Source organism: Tamandua tetradactyla, chromosome 10, assembly GCF_023851605.1.
Source record: "Tamandua tetradactyla isolate mTamTet1 chromosome 10, mTamTet1.pri, whole genome shotgun sequence".
Classification (NCBI taxonomy): Eukaryota; Metazoa; Chordata; class Mammalia; order Pilosa; family Myrmecophagidae; genus Tamandua; species Tamandua tetradactyla.
The window spans coordinates 47,837,635-47,864,116 of NC_135336.1; the positions used below are offsets into that span (position 1 = coordinate 47,837,635).

At 33.9% G+C, this 26,482-nt stretch overlaps 1 protein-coding gene across 3 annotated transcripts in view; it reads right to left on the reverse strand.

Moving 5' to 3' along the window:
* Nucleotides 1-16,295: 16,295 nt before the first annotated feature.
* The window catches only part of TBC1D23 (TBC1 domain family member 23), a 70,190-nt gene continuing 60,003 nt past the window's right edge, over nt 16,296-26,482 (reverse strand). For all 3 annotated transcript variants that reach the window (XM_077118599.1, XM_077118600.1, XM_077118598.1), the window contains 4 exons: nt 25,197-25,285; nt 23,010-23,145; nt 21,274-21,468; nt 16,296-17,730 (listed from right to left, as the gene is read on the reverse strand). In XM_077118599.1, coding sequence (XP_076974714.1) covers nt 17,649-17,730; nt 21,274-21,468; nt 23,010-23,145; nt 25,197-25,285 — 502 coding nt within the window. In that variant the 3' untranslated portion in view covers nt 16,296-17,648. The remainder of the gene's footprint in view (nt 17,731-21,273; nt 21,469-23,009; nt 23,146-25,196; nt 25,286-26,482) is intronic.

The following is a 26,482-nucleotide window of genomic DNA, read 5'->3' on the forward strand; positions in this document are numbered from 1 at the left end:
TTGGTTCGTAAACTGAACATTTTAAATACTATTAAGACTTTGGATTTTTAAAACTATTTTTCAGCAGGCAAATAACTTTGTTAGGCTTAAGCTTCAACTGTCAACCTACCTTCTGTGGACTGCAGTTCTATTTCCCACTGTTTTTCACTGCTATTCATATCTGTCCTGCATGCACACCACACAGGTACCAGGTGGGACCTTGGCTCTGTCCTTTTCATTGTTCAGTTCTCAGAGCCTTTGGTATGCTGTTTATGATCAAAACCATGCATGTACAACTCAGGGGTAATTCCATGTCATACACAAATTGATGTAAATTTTTCTTGAGCTCCCTTCTCTCCATAATCTCTATAATATTCTCCAGTTACCCAAAATTTAGTCATCTTTGTCCTCCAGCTAGAAACCTGGGGCTTTGGGTTTCCCTTCTGCCATATACTTCCATTATTTGGTGCAGGCCAAATGATGTGATGTTAGAGAGAGAGAGAAAAGAAGTAATGGTAATCTCCATTTGGCTTCAGTTTCTCTGGTTAGAGGATTAATTTTCCTGCAAGTTTTAGTGCCATCTCAGGAATGTTTGGGGATTAGGGCTTGCCTAGGAAGGAGACAAAGGAAAAACAAACAAAAAAGTCTAGGGGATTCCTCCCACTATCTCTACATCATAGGAACTACTATGATATGCAGTTCTAGAACTCAGGTTTTCAACCCAGGACAAGAAACACTCAGGAAACTCACGACTGACTTAGCTGTATTTTCTGAGTTCTTATTTGCTTCTTCAATCAGCCTACTATTACCTTTTCAAAGACCTCAAATAGCCATTCCTTACATTCTGCCCAGGGTTTTTAGTTGCCTTAAGTGAGATGAAGTTGCTTACTTCACCTTACCCTAGTAAGGAAAATCCCATGTTTGACTTTAAGTTTCCCTCTTCGGCATTCAGTGAATGCAAATAATTATTTTCCACTGATATTCAGCTTCAAAGAACAAATTTGTTTTCATAAAAATGTAGACCCATGGTAAATCAGCAAAGCGACAAAGTTCTAAAAAAATTTATGTCAAATAGAAAAAGTTCTTTCTCTGGGCACTGCGATTGATGCTAATTATTTCTGTGGTCAATAATCCCAGTAATTTACTGGGATATAAAATACACTGCAGAAAGAAGAGGCTATAGAAATAAGTTCCTGTAACTTCTTCTATAACTAAGAAGTTATTTCTGGATCTATTTGCTTCTTTAATAGCATTTCTCTCATTCAATTTATTTAGCTATTAATTTTGTCAAATCCTGAAATCAAATCCCTTTGACTGGCCACTTTGTGTTCCCTAGTTACCTTTTATAGGTTTGACATGATAGGTGTTCAATATATATTCATCATGCGAATGAATCCAGATGTTTTTATTCCCAGAAGTTTATTAAAACAAATACCAATATCATATGTAGTTTTTCATTTGAGTTTTTAAAAGTCATTAAAAAAAAAAGGCTATGAGTAAATGTAAGGATAATTTTTAGGAAAAGCGAGTGCTTTGGGGAAATTAAATTAAAGGAAGGCTCTTATTTTATTAGCTTAGAAATTTAAGCTTGTAAAAACTGGTACAGTTTATTTTTCTCCTACATCAAAAGTTGAGAATGTTGAGAAAGAAGCATTTCCAGAATGATGGAGAGAGGACCTCCAAAAATCGTCTTCTCCATAAAGCAACAAGATTGCTAGCAAAAATGAAAAAAATCAACTTTTCAGAACTCTGAATATTTACTAATTGCTTGCAACATTCCAACAGAGGTTTATCAAGAAAAATGGCTAAGGAACTTTCGGAGAAGATGGCAGCTTAGTAAGATGCGCGGGTCTTAGTTCCTCCTCCAGAACAGCTACTAGGGGAGTAGAAACGATACAGAACAGCTCCTGGAGTCACGACAGAGATCAAAAAGACAGCATACCCCATTCTGGAATGGCTGACTGGCTGGGAGAATCCGCTCCGGTGAGATCTCCGAGGGGCACGGGATTCCCCAGGTGGGGCGGAAAGCGGCCAGAGTCCCTTCCCTCCTCCTTCCCGGGCCGGCTGGCAGAATTGGGCAGGCGGTCCCCTCAAGCCGCGGCGGCTGGCGCCCCCACCACACGCGGCCCCCCAGACCAACTGAGAGAATTGGATCGGAAATCCCCAGGCTGCGGAGAATGGTGACCAGGGGGGGGTCCCTTCCAAACACGTGAACCCCCGGCCGGCTGGGAACAGTCCACTCCCCCGGGCCGCGGCGGCTGGCACCCTCCTGCCACGCTTGGCGCCCCGGGCCGACTAGGAAATTCGGGCGGGCGCTCTCCCGGGCTGTGGCGGCCAGCAACCCTCCCCGCGTTCGGACCTCCGGGCCGGCTGGCACTCTTCCAAGATGCTTCGGCTGGCGAACCTCCCCAACAGCAAGAGTTTTCCAAAGTTAAAGGACCCACAGCACCTTTTACTGGTGGGACCCGCAGACAAACGTGTGCCACGAGCGCCACCTACTGGACAGGATAAGAAAAACAGAACCCAGAGATTTCACAGAAAAATCTTTCAACACCCAGGGAAATCTGACTAAATACCCAGACGCCAGCAGAAGATAACGGATCACGCTCAGAAGATTGAAAGTATGGCCCAGTCAAAGGAACAAACCAATAGCTCAAATGAGATACAGGAGCTGAGACAACTAATGCTAAATATACGAACAGAATTGGAAAACCTCTTCAAAAACGAAATCGATAAATTGAGGGAAGACATGAAGAAGACATGGGCTGAACAAAAAGAAGAAATAGAAAATCTGAAAAAACAAATCACAGAACTTATGGGAGTGAAGGATAAAGTAGAAAAGATGGAAAAAACAACGGATACCTACAATGATAGATTTAAAGAGACAGAAGATAGAATTAGTGATTTGGAGGATGGAACATCTGAATTCCAAAAAGAAACAGAAACTATAGGGAAAAGAATGGAAAAATTTGAACAGGGTATCAGGGAACTCAAGGACAATATGAACCGCACAAATATACGTGTTGGGGGTGTCCCAGAAGGAGAAGAGAAGGGAAAAGGAGGAGAAAAACTAATGGAAGAAATTATCACTGAAAATTTCCCAACTCTTACGAAAGACCTAAAATTACAGATCCAAGAAGCGCAGCGCACCCCAAAGAGATTAGACCCAAATAGGCGTTCTCCAAGACACTTACTAGTTAGAATGTCAGAGGTCAAAGAGAAAGAGAGGATCTTGAAAGCAGCAAGAGAAAAACAATCCATCACATACAAGGGAAACCCAATAAGACTATGTGTAGATTTCTCAGCAGAAACCATGGAAGCTAGAAGACAGTGGGATGATATATTTAAATTACTAAAAGAGAAAAACTGCCAACCAAGACTCCTATATCCAGCAAAACTGTCCTTCAAAAATGAGGGAGAAATTAAAACATTCTCAAGCAAAAAGTCACTGAGAGAATTTGTGACCAAGAGACCAGCTCTGCAAGAAATACTAAAGGGAGCACTAGAGTCAGAACCAAAAAGACAGAAGAGAGAGGTATGGAGAAGAGTGTAGAAAGAAGGAAAGTCAGATATGATACATATAATACAAAAGGCAAAATGGTAGAGGAAAATATTATCCAAAGAGTAATAACACTAAATGTTAATGGACTGAATTCCCCAATCAAAAGACATAGATTGGCAGAATGGATTAAAACACAGGATCCTTCTATATGCTGTCTACAGGAAACACATCTTAGACCCAAAGATAAACATAGGTTGAAAGTGAAAGGTTGGGAAAAGATATTTCATGCAAATAACAACCAGAAAAGAGCAGGAGTGGCTATACTAATATCCAACAAATTAGACTTCAAATGTAAAACAGAAGAGACAAAGAAGGACACTATATACTAATAAAAGGAACAATTAAACAAGAAGACATAACAATCATAAATATTTACGCACCGAACCAGAATGCCCAAAAATATGTGAGGAATACACTGCAAACACTGAAAAGGGAAATAGACACATATACCATAATAGTTGGTGACTTCAATTCACCACTCTCATCAATGGACAGGACATCTAGACAAAGGATCAATAAAGAAATAGAGAATCTGAATAATACAATAAATGAGCTAGACTTAACAGACCTTTATAGGACATTACATCCCACAACAGCAGGATACACCTTTTTCTCAAGTGCTCATGGATCATTCTCAAAGATAGACCATATGCTGGGTCACAAAGCAAGTCTTAACAAATTTAAACAGATTGAAATCATACACAATACTTTCTCGATCATAAAGGAATGAAGTTGGAAATCAATAATAGGCGGAGTGCCAGAAAATTCACAAATACATGGAGGCTCAAAAACACACTCTTAAACAACAAGTGGGTGAAAGAAGAAATTGCAAGAGAAATTAGTAAATACCTCGAGGTGAATCAAAATGAAAACACAACATATCAAAACTTATGGGACGCAGCAAAGGCAGTGCTAAGAGGGAAATTTATTGCCCTAAATGCCTATATCAGAAAAGAAGAAAGGGCAAAATGCAGGAATTAACTGTCCACTTGGAAGAACTGGAGAAAGAACAGCAAATGAATCCCAAAGCAAGCAAAAGGAAAGAAATAACAAAGATTAGAGCAGAAATAAATGAAATTGAAAACATGAAAACCATAGAGAAAATCAATAAGACCAGAAGTTGGTTTTATGAGAAAATCAAAAAGATTGATGGGCCCTTAGCAAGATTGACAAAAAGAAGAAGAGAGAGGATGCAAATAAATAAGATCAGAAATGGGAGAGGAGACATAACTACTGACCTCACAGAAATAAAGGAGGTAATAACAGGATACTATGAACAACTTTACGCTAATAAATACAACAATTTAGATGAAATGGACGCGTTCCTGGAAAGACATGAACAACCAACTTTGACTCAAGAAGAAATAGATGACCTCAACAAACCAATCACAAGTAAAGAAATTGAATTAGTCATCCTAAAGCTTCCTAAAAAGAAAAGTCCAGGACCAGACGGCTTCACATGTGAATTCTATCAAACATTCCAGAAAAAATTAGTATCAACTCTACTCAAACTCTTCAAAAAAATCGAAGTGGAGGGAAAACTACCTAATTCATTCTATGAAGCCAACATCACCCTCATACCAAAACCAGGCAAAGATATTACAAAAAAAGAAAACTATAGACCAATCTCTCTAATGAATATAGATGCAAAAATCCTCAATAAAATTCTAGCAAATCGTATCCAACAACACATTAAAAGAATTATACATCATGACCAAGTAGGATTCATCCCAGGTATGCAAGGATGGTTCAACATAAGAAAATCAATTAATGTAATACACCATATCAACAAATCAAAGCAGAAAAATCACATGATCATCTCAATTGATGCAGAGAAGGCATTTGACAAGATTCAACATCCTTTCCTGTTGAAAACACTTCAAAAGATAGGAATACAAGGGAACTTCCTTAAAATGATAGAGGGAATATATGAAAAACCCACAGCTAATATCATCCTCAATGGGGAAAAATTGAAAACTTTCCCCCTAAGATCAGGAACAAGACGAGGATGCCCACTATCACCACTATTATTTAACATTGTGTTGGAAGTTCTAGCCAGAGCAATTAGACAAGAAAAAGAAATACAAGGCATCAAAATTGGAAAGGAAGAAGTAAAACTATCACTGCTTGCAGACGATATGATACTATACATCGAAAACCCGGAAAAATCCACAACTAAACTACTAGAGCTAATAAATGAGTACAGCAAAGTAGCAGGTTACAAGATCAACATTCAAAAATCCATAGCATTTCTATACACTAGTAATGAACAAGCTGAGGGGGAAATCAAGAAACGAATCCCATTTACAATTGCAACTAAAAGAATAAAATACCTAGGAATAAATTTAACTAAAGAGACAAAAAACCTATACAAAGAAAACTACAAAAAACTGTTAAAAGAAATCACAGAAGACCTAAATAGATGGAAGGGCATACCGTGTTCATGGATTGGAAGACTAAATATAGTTAAGATGTCAATCCTACCTAAATTGATTTACAGATTCAATGCAATACCAATCAAAATCCCAACAACTTATTTTTCAGAAATAGAAAAACCAATAAGGAAATTTATCTGGAAGGGCAGGGTGCCCCGAATTGCTAAAAACATCTTGAGGAAAAAAAACGAAGCTGGAGGTCTCGCGCTGCCTGACTTTAAGGCATATTATGAAGCCACAGTGGTCAAAACAGCATGGTATTGGCATAAAGATAGATATATCGACCAATGGAATCGAATAGAGTGCTCAGATATAGACCCTCTCATCTTTGGACATTTGATCTTCGATAAGGCAGTCAAGCCAACTCAACTGGGACAGAACAGTCTCTTCAATAAGTGGTGCCTAGAGAACTGGATATCCATATGCAAAAGAATGAAAGAAGACCCATATCTCACACCCTATACAAAAGTTAACTCAAAATGGATCAAAGATCTAAACATTAGGTCTAAGACCATAAAACAGTTAGAGGAAAATGTTGGGAGATATCTTATGAAACTTACAATTGGAGGTGGTTTTATGGACCTTAAACCTAAAGCAAGAGCACTCAAGAAGGAAATAAATAAATGGGAACTCCTCAAAATTAAACACTTTTGTGCATCAAAGAACTTCATCAAGAAAGTAGAAAGACAGCCTACACAATGGGAGACAATATTTGGAAATGACATATCAGATAAAGGTCTAGTATCCAGAATTTATAAAGAGATTGTTCAACCCAACAACAAAAAGACAGCCAACCCAATTACAAAATGGGAAAAAGACTTGAACAGACACCTGCCAGAAGAGGAAATATGGATGGCCAAGAGGCACATGAAGAGATGCTCAATGTCCCTGGCCATTAGAGAAATGCAAATCACAACCACAATGAGATATCATCTCACACCCACCAGAATGGCCATTATCAACAAAACAGAAAATGACAAGTGCTGGAGAGGATGCGGAGAAAGAGGCACACTTATCCACTGTTGGTGGGAATGTCAAATGGTACAACCACTGTGGAAGGCAGTTTGGCGGTTCCTCAAAAAGCTGAATATAGAATTGCCATACGACCCAGCAATACCATTGCTGGGTATCTACTCAAAGGAATTAAGGGCAAAGACACAAACAGACATTTGCACACCAATGTTTATAGCAGCGTTATTTATAATTGCAAAGAGACGGAAACAGCCAAAATGTCCATCAACAGACGAGTGGCTAAACAAACTGTGGTATATACATACGACGGAATATTATGCAGCTTTAAGACAGGATAAACTTATGAAGCATGTAATAACATGGATGGACCTAGAGAACATTATGCTGAGTGAGTCTAGCCAAAAACTAAAGGACAAATACTGTATGGTCCCACTGATGTGAACCAACATTCGAGAATAAACTTGGAATATGTCATTGGTAACAGAGTCCAGCAGGAGTTAGAAACAGGGTAAGATAATGGGTAATTGGAGCTGAAGGGATACAGACTGTGCAACAGGACTAGATACAAAAACTAAAAAATGGACAGCACAATAATACCTAATTGTAAAGTAATCATGTTAAAACACTGAATGAAGCTGCATCTGAGCTATAGGTTTTTTTTTTTTTACCATTATTATTACTTTTATTTCTTTTCTCTATATTAACATTCTATATCTTTTTCTGTTGTGTTGCTAGTTCTTCTAAACTGATGCAAATGTACTAAGAAATGATGATCATGCATCTATGTGATGATGTTAAGAATTACTGATTGCATATGTAGAATGGTATGATTTCTAAATGTTGGGTTAATTTTTTTTTCCATTAATTAATAAAAAAAAAAGAATTACTGATTGCATATGTAGAATGGAATGATTTCTAAATGTTGTGTTAATTTCTTTTTTTCTTTAATTAATAAAAAAAAAAAGAAAAAGAAAAATGGCTGAATTTCAGTAAGAACAATAAGCTTTGTGGCATTTTAACCCTAATTCCATTTCAGTCACAGGATTGCCCTGAAGATCAACAACCACACAATTACAATACCTGTGAAAAAGAACCAGCAGTGTAGCAGCCACAGAAAGGACAAAATAGTTTTAAAAGCCCCATCCCCATCCTCACTATTTTACAAGTCTCAAACCTGAAAAGCTCAGGCCTTGTGATGCTTTGTTCTGAGTTGACTTATGCAAACAGCTTTGTTATAAAACAATCAGCAGCAACTGGCTAAGACTTCAATACCACTTGGAGCAAAAAAGATGATAATGGGAAAAACCTAAAAGGAAAAACTGGGGAATGAGATGTCCACAGAAGGCTTTAATCTAGAAGATCACATTATGCAAGGCTGTGTGCATGTCCAAGGCCTTAACCATGCTCACAAAATACTTCAGAAGGCCTCAACTCTTATTTCTGGCTAACCTAGAGGCTTGGTGTAAACATGAATTGTAGGCTAAGATATAGTTGTAAACTGTCTGCTAGAACATTCAAATCATGATCCAACACATTCACAAATGATCCTGGCAAAGGTAGTGAGACTTTCTGTTGACAGGTATTTTAGGACATCTCTTTCATCTCTAGGCTGAACAATAAGCTAATCAAGCAAAAATTTCAATGGTTGCACAAGACAAAAAATACAGACTTTACAGAATTAGTCCAGGAAAACCATTAAACAAATAGCAGCAAAAACAACAAACACTGGACAGGGAAGGGAGAATCTTATTTTAAGAATAGCCACAATTTATTATTTAAAATGCCCAATTTTTCAACAACAAAAATTTGAGACAAGCACAGAAACAACAAAGTATGGCCCATACATGGAAAGAGCAGTTAATAGAAACTGTCCCAAAGACACTGGAATTACTAGACAAAGAATTCCAAAAAGCTATAATGAATGTATCTAAAGAACTAAAGGACACCATTTTAAATAGGGAAAATTGAAAAAGAGGTAGAAGTTATGTAAAAAAGAAAAAAAAAAAGAAGCTAATAGAAATTCTGATGCTGAAAGTACAATCACTGAAATGAAAAACTCACCAGAGGGATCAACAATCTATTTGAACTAGTAGAAGAATCAATTAATCTGAGAGATATCAACTGAGATTTTCCAGTTTGCAGAATAGAAAGACACATATGGTTGAAAGTAAAAGGATGGCAAATGATATGCCATAGAAACAATAACCAAAAGAAAGGTGGAGTAGCTAAACTAATATCAGCCAAAATAGACTTTAGGACAAAGACTGTTACTACAGATAAAGAAGGTTATTTTATAACGTGAAGTTGTCAGTATATCAGGAAGGCATAACTATGATAAATTATAAAAATATATGTACTTATAGGCCCAAAGTAGCAAAAAGAGACAGAACTGAAGGAATGACAATTCAATAATATATTTTAGAGACTTTAATATTCTACTTTCAATAATAGATAGAGGAACTAGTCAGATAATCACAAGGAAACAGAAGACATGAACAGCACTATAGCACTATATCTAACACAATATCTATAGAACACTCCATTCAAGAGTAGAATGAACCTTCTTCTTGAGAGCATATAGGCTATTCTTCAGGATAGACCCTATCTTAGGCAATTAAGAAAAGAGCCTCAATAAATTTTAAAAGATTGAAATCAACCAGATAATAATCATATTATCAGGCCACAATGGAATGAAATTTGAAATATGTAACAGAAGTTAATCTGGAAGTGACTAAATGTACAAATTTTAAAAATGTTTTCACATGAGGAAGAACAAAGGAATGTCATTAGTGCGGGGTGCTGAAAATAGATAATATTTTAAAATTTCAACTTATGTGTGAGACTAAAGCAAAAAATGTTTATTTGGTACAAAATTTATATTTTGACTAGTGCATTTCCTAATATAACTTATGTAGATAGCTTGATTGAATATCATAAGTACATGGAACCTTGAGTAGGACATGAGATTTTGTTGGTTTGTCCAGAGTGATGCCCCAATAAATCCCAGAGTGATTTGAACAGTGAATAAAAAAGTATTTGCAAAGTCCTCTTCAGGGAATGGTGAGAAAGGGGGAAAATTCAACTTCCCCAAGTTGAATTCTTGATATTCTCATAAGCAGAGCGGACAATCAAAGCTATAAGCTGAGCCCCCAATCTTGGGGTTTGTTCATATGAAACTTAACCCCACAAAGGATAGGTCAAGCCTTCTTAAAATTAGGCCGAAGAGTCACCCCCAAGAGAACCTCTTTTGTTACTCAGATGTGGCCTCTCTCTCCAACCAACACAACAAGCAAACTCACCACCCTCCCTGTCTACGTGAAACATGACTCCCAGGGGTGTGGATCTTCCTGGAAATGTGGGACAAAATCCTAGAATGAGCTGAGACTCAGCATCAAGGGATTGAGAAAACCTTCTTGACCAAAAGGGGGAAGAGTGAAATGAGACAAAGTGTCAATGGCTGAGAGATTCCAGAGTCGAGAGGTTATCCTGGAGTTTATTCTTACACATGAAGTAGATATCACCTTGTTATTCAAGATGTAGTGGAGAGGCTGGAGGGAACTGCCTGAAAATGCAGAGCTGTGTTCCAGTAGCCATGTTTCTTGTTGATGATTGTATAATGATGTAGCTTTCACAATGTGACTGTGTGATTGTGAAAACCTTGTGTCTGATGCTCCTTTTGTCTACCTTGTCAACAGATGAGTAGTAGATATGGAATAAAAATAAATAATAGGGGGAACAAATGCTAAAATAAAAAAGAGAAATTAATCTGAAAAATTCACAAATATGTGGGAATTAAACAAGACACTTCTAAGTAACTACTGGGCCAAAGCAGAAATCACAAGAGAAATTAGAAAATATTTTGAAATGAATAAAACCCAAACACAACATACCAAAAATCATGGACTATAGCTAAAGCAGTGCTTATAGAAGGAAATTTAGAGTTACGAATGCCTATGTAAAATTAAAAAAAAAACAAAAAACAAACTCAAATCCATAACCTAACCTTCCCCCTTAAAGAACTAGAAAAAGATGAGCAAATTAACACAAAGCAAGGAAAAAGAAGGAATTAAGAATAGAGAGAAAAATAAATGAAACAGGAAATTTTATTTTGATTTTATAACAAAACCCAAAGTTGGTTATTGAAAAGATCAATAAAATTGAATAAACCTTTAGCTAGACAGAGAAAAAGACAGAAGAAACAAATAAAATTAAAAAATTATTACAAACCCTACATATACAAAAATGATAATAAGAGGATACTATGAACAACTATATGCTAACAAATTAAACAACTTAGAAGAAATGGACAAATTCACAGAAACAAATGAATAAACTTAATTGACTCTATAATAAACAGAGGATCTCAACAGACCAATTACAAGTAAAGGGACTGAACCAGTCATCAAAAAACCCTGACAAAGAAAGGCCCAGGACTAGATGACTTCACAGGTGAAATCTATCAAACACTTTAAGAAGCATACATACCAATTCTGCTCAAACACTTCCAAAAAGCTGAATAGGAGGAACATTACCTATTTTATCCTGAGGCCAACATCATTCTTATTCCAAAACCATATAAAGATACAATAAAAAATTACAGACCAGTTTATTAATATAGATGTAAAAATCATCAACAATAGCTAATGAATCCAACAACACATTAAAAGAAATATACACCATAACTAAGTGGGATTTATCCCTCTTATGCAAGGCTGGTTTGACATAAGAAAATGAATTAATGCAATACACATGAACAGAACAAAGGAAAAACTCACATGATCCTCTCAATCAATGCAGAAAAGGCATTTAACAAAATTCAGCATCCTTTCTTGAAACACTAGAAAACACTAGAAAAATATGAATAGAAGAAAATTTCAACATGATAAAGGGTACATATATGAAAAACCTACTGCTGACATCATACTCAATGGTGAATGACTGAAAGCTTTCTACAATCTGAAACAAGACAAGATGCTCACTTTCACCACTGTTATTCAACATTGTACTGGAAATTCTAGCCAGAAAAATTAGGAAAGAAAAAGAAATAAAAGGCATGCAAATTGTAAAGAAAGAAGTAAAACTTATTATTTGCAGATGAAATGATCTTACATGTAGAAAGTCCTGAAAAAGCTATAATAAAATTACTATAGCTAATAAATGAATTCAACAAGGTGGCAGGGTACAAGATCAATATGCAAAAATCAGTAATGTTTCTATATGCTAGTACTGAGCCATAAAGAGGAAACCAACAACAAAAAAAATTTCATTTACAGTAAGAACTAAAAGAATCAAATACTTAGGAATAAATTTAATCAAGGACAGAAAACTACAAAACTCTGCTAAAAGAAATCAAAGAAGATCTAAATTAATGGAAGGACATTCTATGTTCATGGTCTGGAAGACTAAATACTGTTTAGATATCAGTTCAACACAATCCCAATAGAAATTCCAACAGCCTACTTTGCAGAAATGGCAAAGCCAATTATCAAACTTATTTGAAAGGAAAAGTGATCCCAGATAGCCAAAACATTGAAAAAAAAACAAAATTAGAGCACTCACACTTTCTGACTTTAAAGCATATTACAAACTACAGTGGTCAAAACAGCATGTTACTGTCACAAGGGTAGATATAATTGATCAACAGAATCAAACTGAGAGTTCAGAAATAGACCCTCACATGTATGGTCAGTTCATTTCTTTAATCTCTTTTTATTATTATTATTTTTTTACATGGGTAGGCACTGGGTATTGAACCCAGGTCTCCGGCATGGCAGGCAAGAACTCTGCCTGCTGAGCCACCATGGCCCGCCCTATGGCCAGATGATTTTTGATAAGCCTGCAAGGCCACTCAATTGGGAAAGAATAGTCTCGTCCACAAATGATGCTAGGTGAACTTTTATCTATATGCAAAAGAATGAAAGAGGACCCCTATTTCACATCATATACAAAAGTTGATTCAAAATGGATCAAAGACTTAAATATCAGATCTGGTATTATAAACTCCTAGAAGATAACATAGGGAAGCATCTTCAGAATCTTGTGTCAGGCATTAGTTTCTTAGACTTTACACCCAAAGCAGAAGCCACAAAAGAAAAAATAAAGGAAATGTGACCTCATCAAAATAAAAAACTTTTGTGCAAAGGACTTTATCATAAAACTGAAAGAAAACCTATTCAATGGGAGAAAATATTTGGAAGCCACATATCTGATAAGAGTTTAATATCCAGAATATATAAAGAAATCCTACAACTTAACAGCAAAATGACTAACAATCCAATAATAAAAATGGGCAAAAGACCTGAATAGACATTTCTCCAAAGAGGATATACAAATGGCTGAAAAGCACATGAAAAGATGTTCAAAATCACAAGCTATTAGGGAAATGCAAATCAAAACAATAAGGTATCATATCACAGCCACGAGAATGGCTACTATTAAAAAAACAAAAAACAAAATCACAAGCATCAGAGAGAAAGCGTAGCAACAGGAACACTCATTCATTGCTGGCAGCAGCCACTGTCGAAGACAGTTTGACAGTTCCTCAGAATGCTAAATATAGAATTATTAAATGACCCAGTGATCTTACTACTAGGCATACATCTAAAAGAACTGAAAGCAGAGACTTGAACAGATATTTGCACACTGATGTTCATAGGGGCATTAATTCAACTGCCAAAAGATAGACGCAACCTAAGTGTCCATCAACTGGTGAATGGATAAATAAAATGTGGTTTATATGTACAATGTAATATTATTCAGCATTAAAAAGGAATGCTTAAAAAGGAATGGATGAACCTTGAAGACATCATTTTGACTGAAATAAGTCAGACACAAAAGGACAAATATTGTATGATCTCACTCATATTAAAAAGTAAATGCATAGTCAGAATCTAGAATAGAGATTACCAGAGACTGGGTTGGGGGGGAGGGGTTGGGGTTAATGCTTAAATTGTACAGGATTTCTATTTGGGTTGACTGTAAAGTTTTGGAAATAGACGGTGGCATGTAATTAGCAGCACTGAATTATATATGTGAATGTGCTCAAAAATGGAGAATTTTAGATTATATGTATGATACAACAATAAAAATTTACAGAGAAAACATAGGGCTGTACAACACAATGAACCCTATTAAAATGAAGGGCTATAGTTAATAGTACAATTATAAAAATGTTCTTTCGTGAAATTAAAGCAAATGCAAAGTGTTGATAGGATGGTATATGGTCCATGTAAACTATGGACTATAATTATTAGTACAATTATGATATTCTTTCATCAACTGTAACAAAGGTACCACACTAATGCAAAGTGTTAATAATGGGGGACAGGGGTATATATATGGAAAATATGTATTTTCTGCATGATTTTTCTGTACACCTACAGCCTCTCTAATTAAAAAAAACTTTTTTTTAAAAAGGGACTATACACCATGTACCAGGGGGACTTATCCCTTAAATGCAAAATTATTTAACCAATTAATATTAATGCTCTCTCTCTCTTTATATATATATATATATATATATATATATATATATATTTAGTATTGCCCAAGATATAATGACCAGTGTTTATTTATTTTCTATAGGCAAAACATATTTCCTAATTCATCAAGAAAAGTCATCCTAAAAATCTTACTTGTATACCAATATTCATAATTTTTATTCACAATACCCACAAGAGGGAAAAAAACCCAAGTGCTCACCAACAGATGAATGCACAAACAAAATGATGTACACACATACATGGAATAGCACTGAGCTGTAGAAAGAAATAAAGTTCAGGTACATGCTACAATACAGAGCGATTCTTGAAGACTTCATGTTATGGGAAATGAGCCAGTCACAATGAACAAATGTGATTCCACATGAATATGAGATATCTGTAACAAGCAAATTCATAAACAAAGTTGGTTAGAGATTACTAGAGGCACAGGAAGTGTAATGCAGTATATTAACAGAATAAAGGAGAAAATCCACAGTAACTTCAATAGATGCAAAAAAGACCATCTGACAAAAATCCAACATTCCCTCCTGACAAAACACTCAACAAACCAGGAATGAAATAGAAATTCCTCAACCTGATAAAAACCATCTGCAAAAAACCCATAGCTAACATCATGGTGATAAAAGACTGGATGTTGTCCCCTAGGATCATGAAAAGACAAGGATGTCCATTCTTCACACTTTTATTCAACATTGTACTGTTAAGTTGTAGCCTGGGCCATAAAGCAAGAAAAACAAATAAAAGAATCTAGATTGGAAAGGAAGAAGTAAAACTTTCTTTCTTCACTGATGACATGAAAGTGTATCAAGAAAATCTTAAGGAATAAACAAAAATAGGTACTAGAATAAAAGACCAGCAAGGTTGCAGAACACAAGATCAATATACAAAAATAATTGTATTTCCATACACTAGTATGAACCATCCGAAAATGAAATTAAGAAAATTTCTTTTAAAATAGCATCAAAAAATAATAAAATCTTTAGGAACAAATATAACAAAAGTGCTAGACCGGTGACCGGTCCACTAAAAACTGAAACGTCACCCAAAAAAATTAAAGACCTAAACAAATGGAAAGACATTCCATGTTCATGGAATAGAAGAGCTCATATTAACTCATATAAAATGTGGTTTATATGTACAATGTAATATTATTCAGCATTAAAAAGGAATGCTTAAAAAGGAATGGATGAACCTTGAAGACATCATTTCATATTAACTCTTCTATTACTAAGATGGCAATACTCCCCAAACTGATCTACGAAGTCAACATAATCCCTATCAAAATCTTGGTGTCTGTTTTACAGAAACTGGCAAGCTGATTCTAAAATTCATAGGGATACACAAAAGATTTGGGATAACAAGGGACTCAGAAAGTAATCTTGAAAAGAAGATCAAAGTTGGAGGTAGTCAGTAATTTACTACAGCTGGAATTTAAGGACATCTACATAAACATCTTCCCCTTTACATATAGACAAACATAAAGAGAAATCTAATACTTACAAACCTAAAATCTGAACATTAAATTCTACTAAAAGGCTAATATTCAATTTTCTAATGTTTGTGACATCTACAGAGATTTACAAAAGAAAGGAAGAGAGACATTTTCGTTAAGAAAAACACTTTGAGCAAACTGTACTGGTTTATTTACAATTGCAATTTATAAACAGTAACACTTTACTTTACATAATATGAAAAAAGTCCCATGGCTGCAATTGGCCAAAAATCAGACCTCAGGACATTTTTAAAGAAGTGCCAGAAAAGGAAAAAATGCAATAAAACAGTTGTAAGGGGGAGTTACAAATATCATATATTTATTTGCACCAGCTGCAATTTCATGCAAATGTCTTCAACCACTCAAATTTTTATTTAGATATTAGAATAAAATTTATTGAATTATGTTGCTTTAACTATTCACTTGATTTCCATTAAGTAAATTAAAATAACTAGCTGTTATTGGGGTACATCTAAATATTTCTCCTATCAACCCTTAGAGATAATCCATTATATTTAATGACATGGCAGATTTGTCTTAGATTTACTACATCCAAAAGAGATTTTACAAAAAGTCATTCCATGGCTCTAGATGCATTTCTGGATTTTTCTCACCAATGTGTCAACTATGGACCTCAGTAAAATAAATTGAGAAAGCTGCAATATAAAGCAAACTATTTTTGTTTTGCCATATTAAGAGAGAAAAATATTTTGATACCACTGCAACTTTAATAAGAGAAGACAAAATCAAAAGAAAAATTTCAGAAAGCGATGATAAAAACAATTGTGGTTTATGTAGCTTCTCTGATTATTAGGCTTTTAAGCAGATGTTAGTGTGATCAGAGAACATTGTCTCAAAGATGATAAACCAATATCTGGGAAACACTTGCTCTGAAATATCCAAAATCAAATATTCCACTTGTAATAAAGACCAATAAAGACATTTTAACAGATAAAATCTTGTTCCTCTAATGTTAATTTTAATCTTAACATGCCTACTTACTTGTTATAATGCTTTTAAATGCTCTTTAGGAACCATTAGGATGAAGGCTAGTATGGTATTTCTGAAGCATTAAGTATTCAAATTATTAGCTAATGGTGCAAAGGTGATTTAGAAAATGATGTTTCAAATTTCTCTAACCGGGCTGCATTTCTAAACTGGCTAGAAACTTCATCCATTTCATTAAAATTTTCACTCTTTAAGATGAACAGAAACGGCAAGTTAATTGTTAAACTACGTAAATACTTTTTAGTTTCTGTTATTGCTCAGTGGATAAAACTAAATGTAGCAAAAAGAGTGGTGGTCCTCTTCATCTAATTCTATCTCTAATTTTCAGTGAAGACATTGCAAATATTTATGATTATGGTTGTTTTAAACCTGAAAGTGAAGCATGTTCCCTTAAAACAGCTCTTCAAAACAGAACTGCATTCTGCACCCTTAGTCCTTGTGGGCACAGGGTCAGTTATTTCAAAGTCACTTAATAACTGACCTTTATAATAAATCATTTTACAAAAGCAAAACTGCAAAAGAAAATTAGTTTTTATAACTGTTCAGAGATTGATTATAATAATTTACACTTCCTTTAGTCCTGCTATCCAAGCACTCCCATGAGCAAACGAAAGGTCTCTGGTTAGTATTCAGTCAGAAAAATATGTCCTTGTTTCTCTTGGTTGCCTTAATTTCTTTTAAAATAATTTTCTTTTACATTAACTTTCCAAAGCATCCAAAACTTTCATAATCTGTTGTTTTATGGCTTTGGTAGCATCTCCTGCATTTGGAATCAAATACCTAAGAAACAAAAATAGATATTTTTTAAATTAATACAGTGTTATAAAACTCCTGGTAATCAAAATTTACAGAGGTTATTATTATTATTATTTAGAGGAAAGGTGGGAACAGAAAAAGAATTTCCTACTCAGATCACCAAGGATCTCTCACTTTAATTAAAATGTTTATTACTGATATTAAGCTTGATGTTCAAGAGACAAATAAAATGACCCAAATAGCACATGTTCTTCCAGCCTCACCAGTGGATTTTGGTTTCAGTAATAAAGTGTAAGGCTCCCAGTGAGCTTCAGATACTTTATCTCAGATACTGAATTTACTTTAGAAGTACTTCAGATTGTTTCCATTTTCTATTTTTATTTAAAACCAAAGTCACTCTCTTCTCAACATACAGTTACAAAATAAAACTTCCTGTGTTGATAAAACATGCCAGAAAGTACTTCAATAAAGCAGGTGCTTTATCTTTTTCCCTTGAATGATGACCTCATAGCTTTTAAAACAATTATATATATCTACATCTAGATTAAAGCCTTACTTAGAAAGATGACACTGTTCTACTTTGTGGCCAATAATATATGAAATAATTAAGAAATTCAGAAGAGTGAATGACACAACTTTCCAGTATGTAATTTCTCAGAAAATCACTTAACTGTACTTTCCAGGAATTTCTCAATCCTCTTCCTTACATGGCTCACATACCATCTCCATAGATCTATCCAAAAGTGACAGCTCCAGTGTAGTTTTTTTCCCTTGGGCTCAAAACCTTTAAATAAATGTCATGCTACTCAACTTCCATTCCTGAGTTCCCCAACTTAGTGACTGGCATTGTTCTTTATTCAAATACCCAATTCAGAAACCTGGCAAGCAATTTGATTAACCCTTTCTTTTCTCACCCACCTTTATCTAATCTATCTACTATGAATTCTACATATTCACTGTCTTTCAAATGCATACTTATTTTTTCCATCACTATTGCTAAAGCATCCCTAAAGTGTCTATCTATGTCTGGTCTTGCTCTCTTGCAATCCATCTTCCTCAGGCAGCTGAGGTGATCTTTCTAAATTGCACATCTCATTAATCACTCCCTGTTAAGTTTCTTAAACCTTCAGGATAAAATACAAACTGACAAGTTGGGCATACAGGGACTTCATCTTCCTGTTTTTGCTCTTCCTCTAATTCAAGATGCCTTATCTATAGCAACACTGAATTACTTGTTTTTTCTTCAGAATCCAGCTTAGACGACAACTAAAAAAAAGCTTTTCCTGGCCCACAAGCTAGAGAGATACCCTCCTATATACTCCTCATAACTTATCTCCATATACTCAAAAACATATTCTGAGAGAAAGAAAACTTAGATTTAAAAGCAATGAGATTTTACCATAGCACACAGCTAAAATCTTTGAAGCATTATTAAATATATAGTAATCTGTTGCCTGGTATAGATATAATTTAAACAGCTTCAAGATCATAGTCTAGAGTCTGATAGTATTTAAACTCAAAGACAATGAGAATTCTAATTAGTTTGACCACAATGAGAACTCTAATTAGTTTGCCCTTGAGCAAATAATTTTTTCCTTAAGTCACAGAGTGTATAAAATAGGTAGAGTTATCCCAATTTTACTGAGAGGCCAAGCACATTAATGTTACATAGTCTAAAATAAGAAAAAGGACTAAATATGTGTAAATTATTATAAAATATCAACATATAGACTAAATATCTATTTTTCAGGAGCATAAAAATACTACTATATATATTTAACATTTTCCATAAAACCTAAAAAAAAATTCTATTGTATAAGTAACATGTAAGTGCTGTAAGGGGGTATAGAGAACTGCAAGCATCTAAGAGTAAGGAGCAGAGGAAACTGACTAATTTATCTTCAACTATTATGACTATCTTCCAGAATGCCTGGATTAAAAAAAAAAGTGTTGATCTATATATAACCTTCAATTTCTTTAGCAAAACTTTAAAATAATTCTCAATTACTACCATACATGGGGAAAAGTCATAATTTAAATATTCTTTGGTTACTAATAATTTATAAGTGATGTTAAAATGTCTGTACCCTCTGACTTATGAGTCTACGTTTGTCAATTCTATGAATTTATGCCAGGAAGAGAAATTGGACAAGTGTGTGTAAATATGGATTAAAAGAAGGCCCATGAAAAAGTTTTGATAATAGTGAAAAACTGGAAGCCAACAATATGCTAAGCAACAGAGGATTGGCTAAATCAGAGAATATCCATACAACAGAGTATCTGTTATGAATTTATACTTATCACAAATTATATAAAATCTATGAATTTATATTTATCAAAATGGTAATAATTCATACTATAGTAATAAGCTATTTTTTTTTGCATGGACAGGCTCTGGGAATAGAACCCAGGTCTCTGGCATGGCAGGCGAGAAATATGCCACTGAGCCACCGTTTGCACTGTCCGTAATAAGCTTTTTAAAATCAGAATACAAAAAAGTCTATATCACATTTATCTAGTTTTGAATACATGTAAACATATGCACAGAAAGATATCCAAAAAGATATTCACCAAATTGTTAAAAGGGTGGGGTTTGGGCGACATCTTTATATTTCCTTTATTATTTAAATATTTTCACAATGTGAAGTCATTGTTATTACAACATATATTAAAGCAGGTTTTAAAAATAAATATTTTAATGAGTAAAACATTATAATGAGTAACAGTACAGATTTCATTATTTCTGATGCCTAATTGTCAGTGCAAGGTAAAAGAAAGTTGATTTAATTTTCTGCTCCAGATGAAGATGATTATTTTAAATCTTTGAAGTGCTCAGAGCACAGATTAAACTATTTATTCAAACATTCCTGTAAATAAAAGAAGTCCTAGGCATAATAAGTCTTATGAGGAGATCCACCTAAAATAACATGAGGTAGAATGAACCACAGATTAGGATTCAGGTGACAGATTCTTGTCTTTATCACAAGCTAAGTATGATTATCTAGGAAGTCATTTGACCTCTATGGGCTCCACATATTTACCTATAAGATAAAAGATGGTTTAATACAGAGAACAGTGTGCCCTCTGTGCCAGTCATGAAGTGCTTAGTCCACAATGAGGAAGGAGAAGCCCTGCCAGACTGTAACTTCACTACATCACTCAGTATACTATTTAGTTCACTGACCATTTTTAAAAGCAATATTTTCGAAGGAGAGGATAAAAAAACTATTGACCTAGATTCTGAGACAAATTTCTTACCTCACTTCAAACCAGTATATGATGCAGCACAGGTATGTATTACTGTTAAGGACCCTTCTGTCAAAAAGTTTTATGAAATAGTACCTACAAAATCATGTACTAATGGCTAAACCAGAGGTGATTAAGAATTTGGGAGAAAAAGATAGCAAAGACTCTTAATAAAAGTGGTTCAGGGGCTGGCCACAGTGGCTCAGCAAGCAGAGTTCTTGTCTGCCATGCCAGACACCCGGGTTTGATTCTCGGTGCCTGCCCATGTCAAAAAAAAAGAATTTCAGTAATCCAAATGATATCAACCTAAGAAAATTTTACCTTTCAACTGCCAAGATTTCTATTCCCGAAGCACTGCTGTTTCCATACTTGAAGGTAATTAGCTCAGGATGTTTTTTTTTGGACGTAATTTTAACTACAGAATTTAGTGCTTGTCGAGACTGTATATAAGCCAGTCCTTTCCGTGAAACAATCTCCCTTAAACAATACATATGCGTTGCAGTAACCAAGAGATGACTGGAGAAGGAGAAAAAAAATGGTATTAAAAACAAGAATTTTAAAGAAATGCAATTCAATATAGCTGTTGCTTCTTTAGGATCAATTATATTTTACTCTAGATGAAATTACTTTTGAACTTAAAAGAATATATTCAAAGTATTTAAAATCAAACATGCTTAACAATAAAAGCTTTTAATTTTTCTTCATTAAATGCAAAATTAATGTTTTACTAACAGATAATTCTCTAATTGTTTAAAAGCAAAGTTAAAACATTTTGTAATAAAAAGTTCAATACACTATAGAAATCATTAGAATAAAATATTCTGATCTAGTGGAATATACTATCTTTGAGACATAATAGTACTGTCCACAGTCACAAATATAAAAAATAATAAATGGCCCTTTCATGTCTTTTTTCTCCTCAACATTATAAAAACAGCTAAATTTATCACACTAAAATATAATATGCAGTATTCTCACTCTAAACAGTATGAAATCTTTACTTAATGTATTTGATAGGTTGTTATAAAAGCACTACAAGAAACCAGAACTAAATGAAAATTATTAAGGTTGTATAGAAACACCAGGATGCTATATCCTTATTTAACACATCATAGCATATACCTAATATCAAACATCAGCAGACATTAGTTGGGCTTCCTTACATATTTTATGGTATTCTATAACTGGATCCTGAAGGCAAGATGGACAGAGAATTAATTATGGATACCTGCTTGTAGATCAGCTCACTTTTAATATAATTGTAATATTCTTACATTTTTATGCAATACTTCAAAACAAATATCAAATAAGTCCAAAATATGGGACATTTTGTAGGACAATTGACCTGGATTCTAGAGTCATTCATCACGAAGAAAAATGGGGGGTAGGGGGGAGTCGTACACTGGGGTAAGACTAAAGATAAAAGGCAAATGTATGAACCTTGACAAAAGCTATAAGACATTTGGGGACACTCTGGAAAGTGTGGGTATGGTCTGTAAGTTGGATGATACTAATTTTTCTAGGTATGATAACAGTACTGGGGTTATGTAGGAGAATGCTTCTATTCCTTGAAGATTTCTGCTGAAGCATTTAGCTATAAGTGACATATCTGTAGCCTTTTGAATGGACTAACAATGTCAAAGGGAAGTATATGCATATGTGTCTATTAACATGTGTGTGTGTATATATATATATATATATATAAATAGAGAACTGGAGTGGGTGTGAAAAGCTATTAGCAGCTTGTAAATTTAGGAGAGGTTTATAAAGGTGTTCAACATATTGTTTCTTCAATTTTTGTGGGTTTAAAATTTCAAAGTAATATATAAATCATAAATGCTTTTAAAAAACAAGACATACAAGTTGACAGAAGGAAATAACTTATTGTACTTGAACAAATAAAAGTTCCCCTGCAGTTTCAATTTTGTATTATTAACTTTCTCAAATTCAATTTTATATGTATGAAAAAAAAATTTTTTTAAGTACCCAGGTAAATATTTTATATTATACAATACAAAAAAGGTAAAAAAATAACAATAATAACTTTTAAAAAGTACCTAGGAAACATGTGTCCACTCTCTTTCACTTCTTTACATGGAAAATGATGCTTGATGTCTGGCTTGTTTATCCAAGTTTGAATGTTTACAACTTCTTTTCTATCATCATCTGACATTGAAGAACTGTCAATTTCATCTAAAAAGAATTTAAAGTGTCAGAAATGGATATTGTGCCTCATATTACCAGCTTCAAAAATGACACATTTCTTAACAACCAGAACAAATAAATATCAGTAGTATTTACATAAATGAATTGAAAACCAACAATCAATTCTATCCCGCTATAGTATTTTCTTATGCCATTGATACCAATACAGAAACACAATGAAACATCATTATATATAGGAAGAATACACTTTTTTCAAAAAGATTTAAAAAAAAAAGATTAAACTACTTGGGAAATCTCAACTTCTTTTATATAAGTCACATAATTATGACCTATGACTAGTCTGCAGAGATACTGCTGACTCATCCAATAATAAGCAGCTATCTTGAGGTTAAAGATGGCAGAATTCTTTTTCTATTGCTGGTTCCTGACTTCAAGGGAAAATAACAATAAAATCAATCCTGTAAATAAATTAAGCTTTGTTTCTTGAGAGAAATATAAAACATTCTAATTCATTGTTTTTCTAATTTAAGAAAGGGGAACTCCAGTTGCTAGAGTTAATAATTATAAATGTTTTTTCCTTAGCTTTTTAAAGAAATATTTTGAAATATAACGAAATTTAATGAGAAAAGAAATCCCATAAATTTGCCTCCAGCTTAAAATATAAAAGTGGAGCCTTCACATCTCTCTCCCAAGTAGCATTCCCCTTCCTATCCCACCAAGTGAATTCGGTGTTCTCCGTTCCATACACACCCTCATTTTAATCATACATGAATATACCCACATAACATACAGTATTGCTTTATATTTTAAATAAAATTTAAATGAATAGTAGACTATCAATTGTGTTCTTCTGCAATTGCTCCCTCCCTTGATACACATTTAGTTCTAGTTTTCTCATTTTCACTACTGTGTAATTTAGTATAATATATATATCATAATTATTCATCCATTCTTCTTTTCCCTTTGTTACAAGGATAAAACAGAATTAAAAGGATAAGGAAATTGAACAACACAACAGAAAGAGTTGAGATGATAAGGGAGAGACAGAGACCGTTAGATATCATTAAGATGACAAGAAAGGAAAAGCAGAGAAAAAGCAACAATCCAAAATATAACATTTACCTCACTGTAAGTTTTCTGGAGGATGATTTTGCAATGTCTATTAAAACACCAAATATAATACTCTCCAATCCAGGAAACTCGCTGCTAAGAATGTATTCCTATTGACATACAATAGTTTGTCTATACATATTTGTAAATATATCCATTGAAATTTGAAGCAGAAAAAAAACTGGATAACCTCCAGTGTCAACTGGAAGGAGACTGGTTAAATAAAATATGGTATATTTGTATGATAGAAAGAGATAGAAATATAGAACAAGAAAGTATAGAGGTGGAAATGGAAAATAGACAACATATATTACTAAGAAGAAAAGCAAGGTGAAGTTTGGGAGATATTTTTTCTTATTTTGTACATTTACATACTGTTTGATTTGTTTATAAATCAATATATAATTTAGTCAACATTAATTATGATTAATCAATCAGGGTAACCTGAATAAGAGGATTATAAGCCAAAGTTTTTTAAAAATATAGACAACCCCTTAGATGACAAATTTTCCTGGCACAGTATCTCCATCTTGTGGCCCTTTAGGATTCTGCCTTCAGTTTCAAAAGGCTCCTTTCAGATGTTTTCAATTTTGGAACTCCCTAGACTTCAATCTCACAACTAATCCTCCAAGATGAATGATCAAGGGGATTTAAATTCAATCCCACAGCTTTAAGTACTATTACTGCAATAATAATTACTTAAATTATCACCAGCTCTGACTTCTCTCATTTGAGGACCCCTATAATTGCCTAATTAACACTTCTGCTTCAATTTCTAGTTGTGCATCACAAATTTCAGCTGTCTAAAACCAAATTCTTAATAGCAAGTCACAGGCTCTCCAATTCTCCAACACAGAATCTTTCTCTAACTTTTTTTAAAGCACTTGTTACGGTAGTCCCAGAATGATCTCTGTAATCACTCACAGTGAATAAGGAAAGCAATCTATAGATAAATGTATTTACTACACCTGTGTCATATTCTTCCTCATCCCCAATGCTGAAAACAGGCTTCACACCACGATAAGGCTTGCCCACTCTGTCACTACTGCTCACATGCCTAAATTCAAGGAATTTTAGGTGAGGAAATCATCACTTAAGAAGTTATCAAACATTTTCATAAAGCATCACTTGAATATACAAACAAATGTATGTATTTCTCCCCCCTCCCCCATGTACCACCCATGGTTTTAGGGTAGATATGTTAAGGAAATTGAAAGAAGATGAGACAATCATGTTAGCAAAGGGAAAAAGAACTTGATAGTCTGAAAATTCTCAAGTCTGTAAACTGATGTTTTAAACAATTTCATTATTCATTATAAAGCCAATGCTTATATCTGTGTGACCTAAGGGAAATTACTTAATCCCTCAGGGCCTCTGTTTTCTCATCTGTAAAACAGGGATACCAACAGTATCTACCCTCTCAGGACGATTGTAAAAATTAAATCAGTTTATATTTGTAAAGCTCTTAGAATAATGCTTCACATACAGCATAAATGTTAGATAAAACAGATCATGGAAACAAGTATCAAATTCCAGTAGGAATCCTTAAGGTTTCTAATATAGGTGCAAGAGTCTTACGGTTCTTCCTATTTTTTTATTACTGTACTTTTGTTTTAGTCACTAAAAAGATAGTACCTTTTTTGCATAAATATAAACAAACCATGAAATTAATCTGCCTTTTTTTTGAGTGGCAGATCATAAACAACAAGAAAATTCAAGTTTGATTAATTCTACAGCAGTGTGACTTCTCTTTTTAATAGCAATTTATACCTGATTACTTTCCAGGTAACCCAAAAAACCAAGAAGTAAAATTAAAACTTTTCAATGAAATATTATTTTTCTGGGGAAGCAGCGTTCTATTATTTGTAAAGGATAAGGTTCAGTTAAGATTATCTACTAATAAAGAAGTCTCTAGCTTTTTTTTCTTTGTCATATATAAAGACACTCAGAATCTTCTACTTTCAAGTGATATTTTCATGCGAAAAAACTTATATGTCTTTGCTTTATCTCAGAATTAATTTTTTTCCAGGAAATAGAGATCAAATCTATATTTTAAGTAATCTTTAATGTGTATATATCAATAAAAATTATGATTTAATTTTGTCAAAACAGACTTTACTTCTCCCAAAACACCATTCCTCAATATAAAACAACAAACAAGAGTTTAGTATATAACAGTTTTTGAGAATTACAAGTTAGATAACTAATACATAGCTTAAAGCTAGATTAAATTAAAAATTATAAAATCACTTGA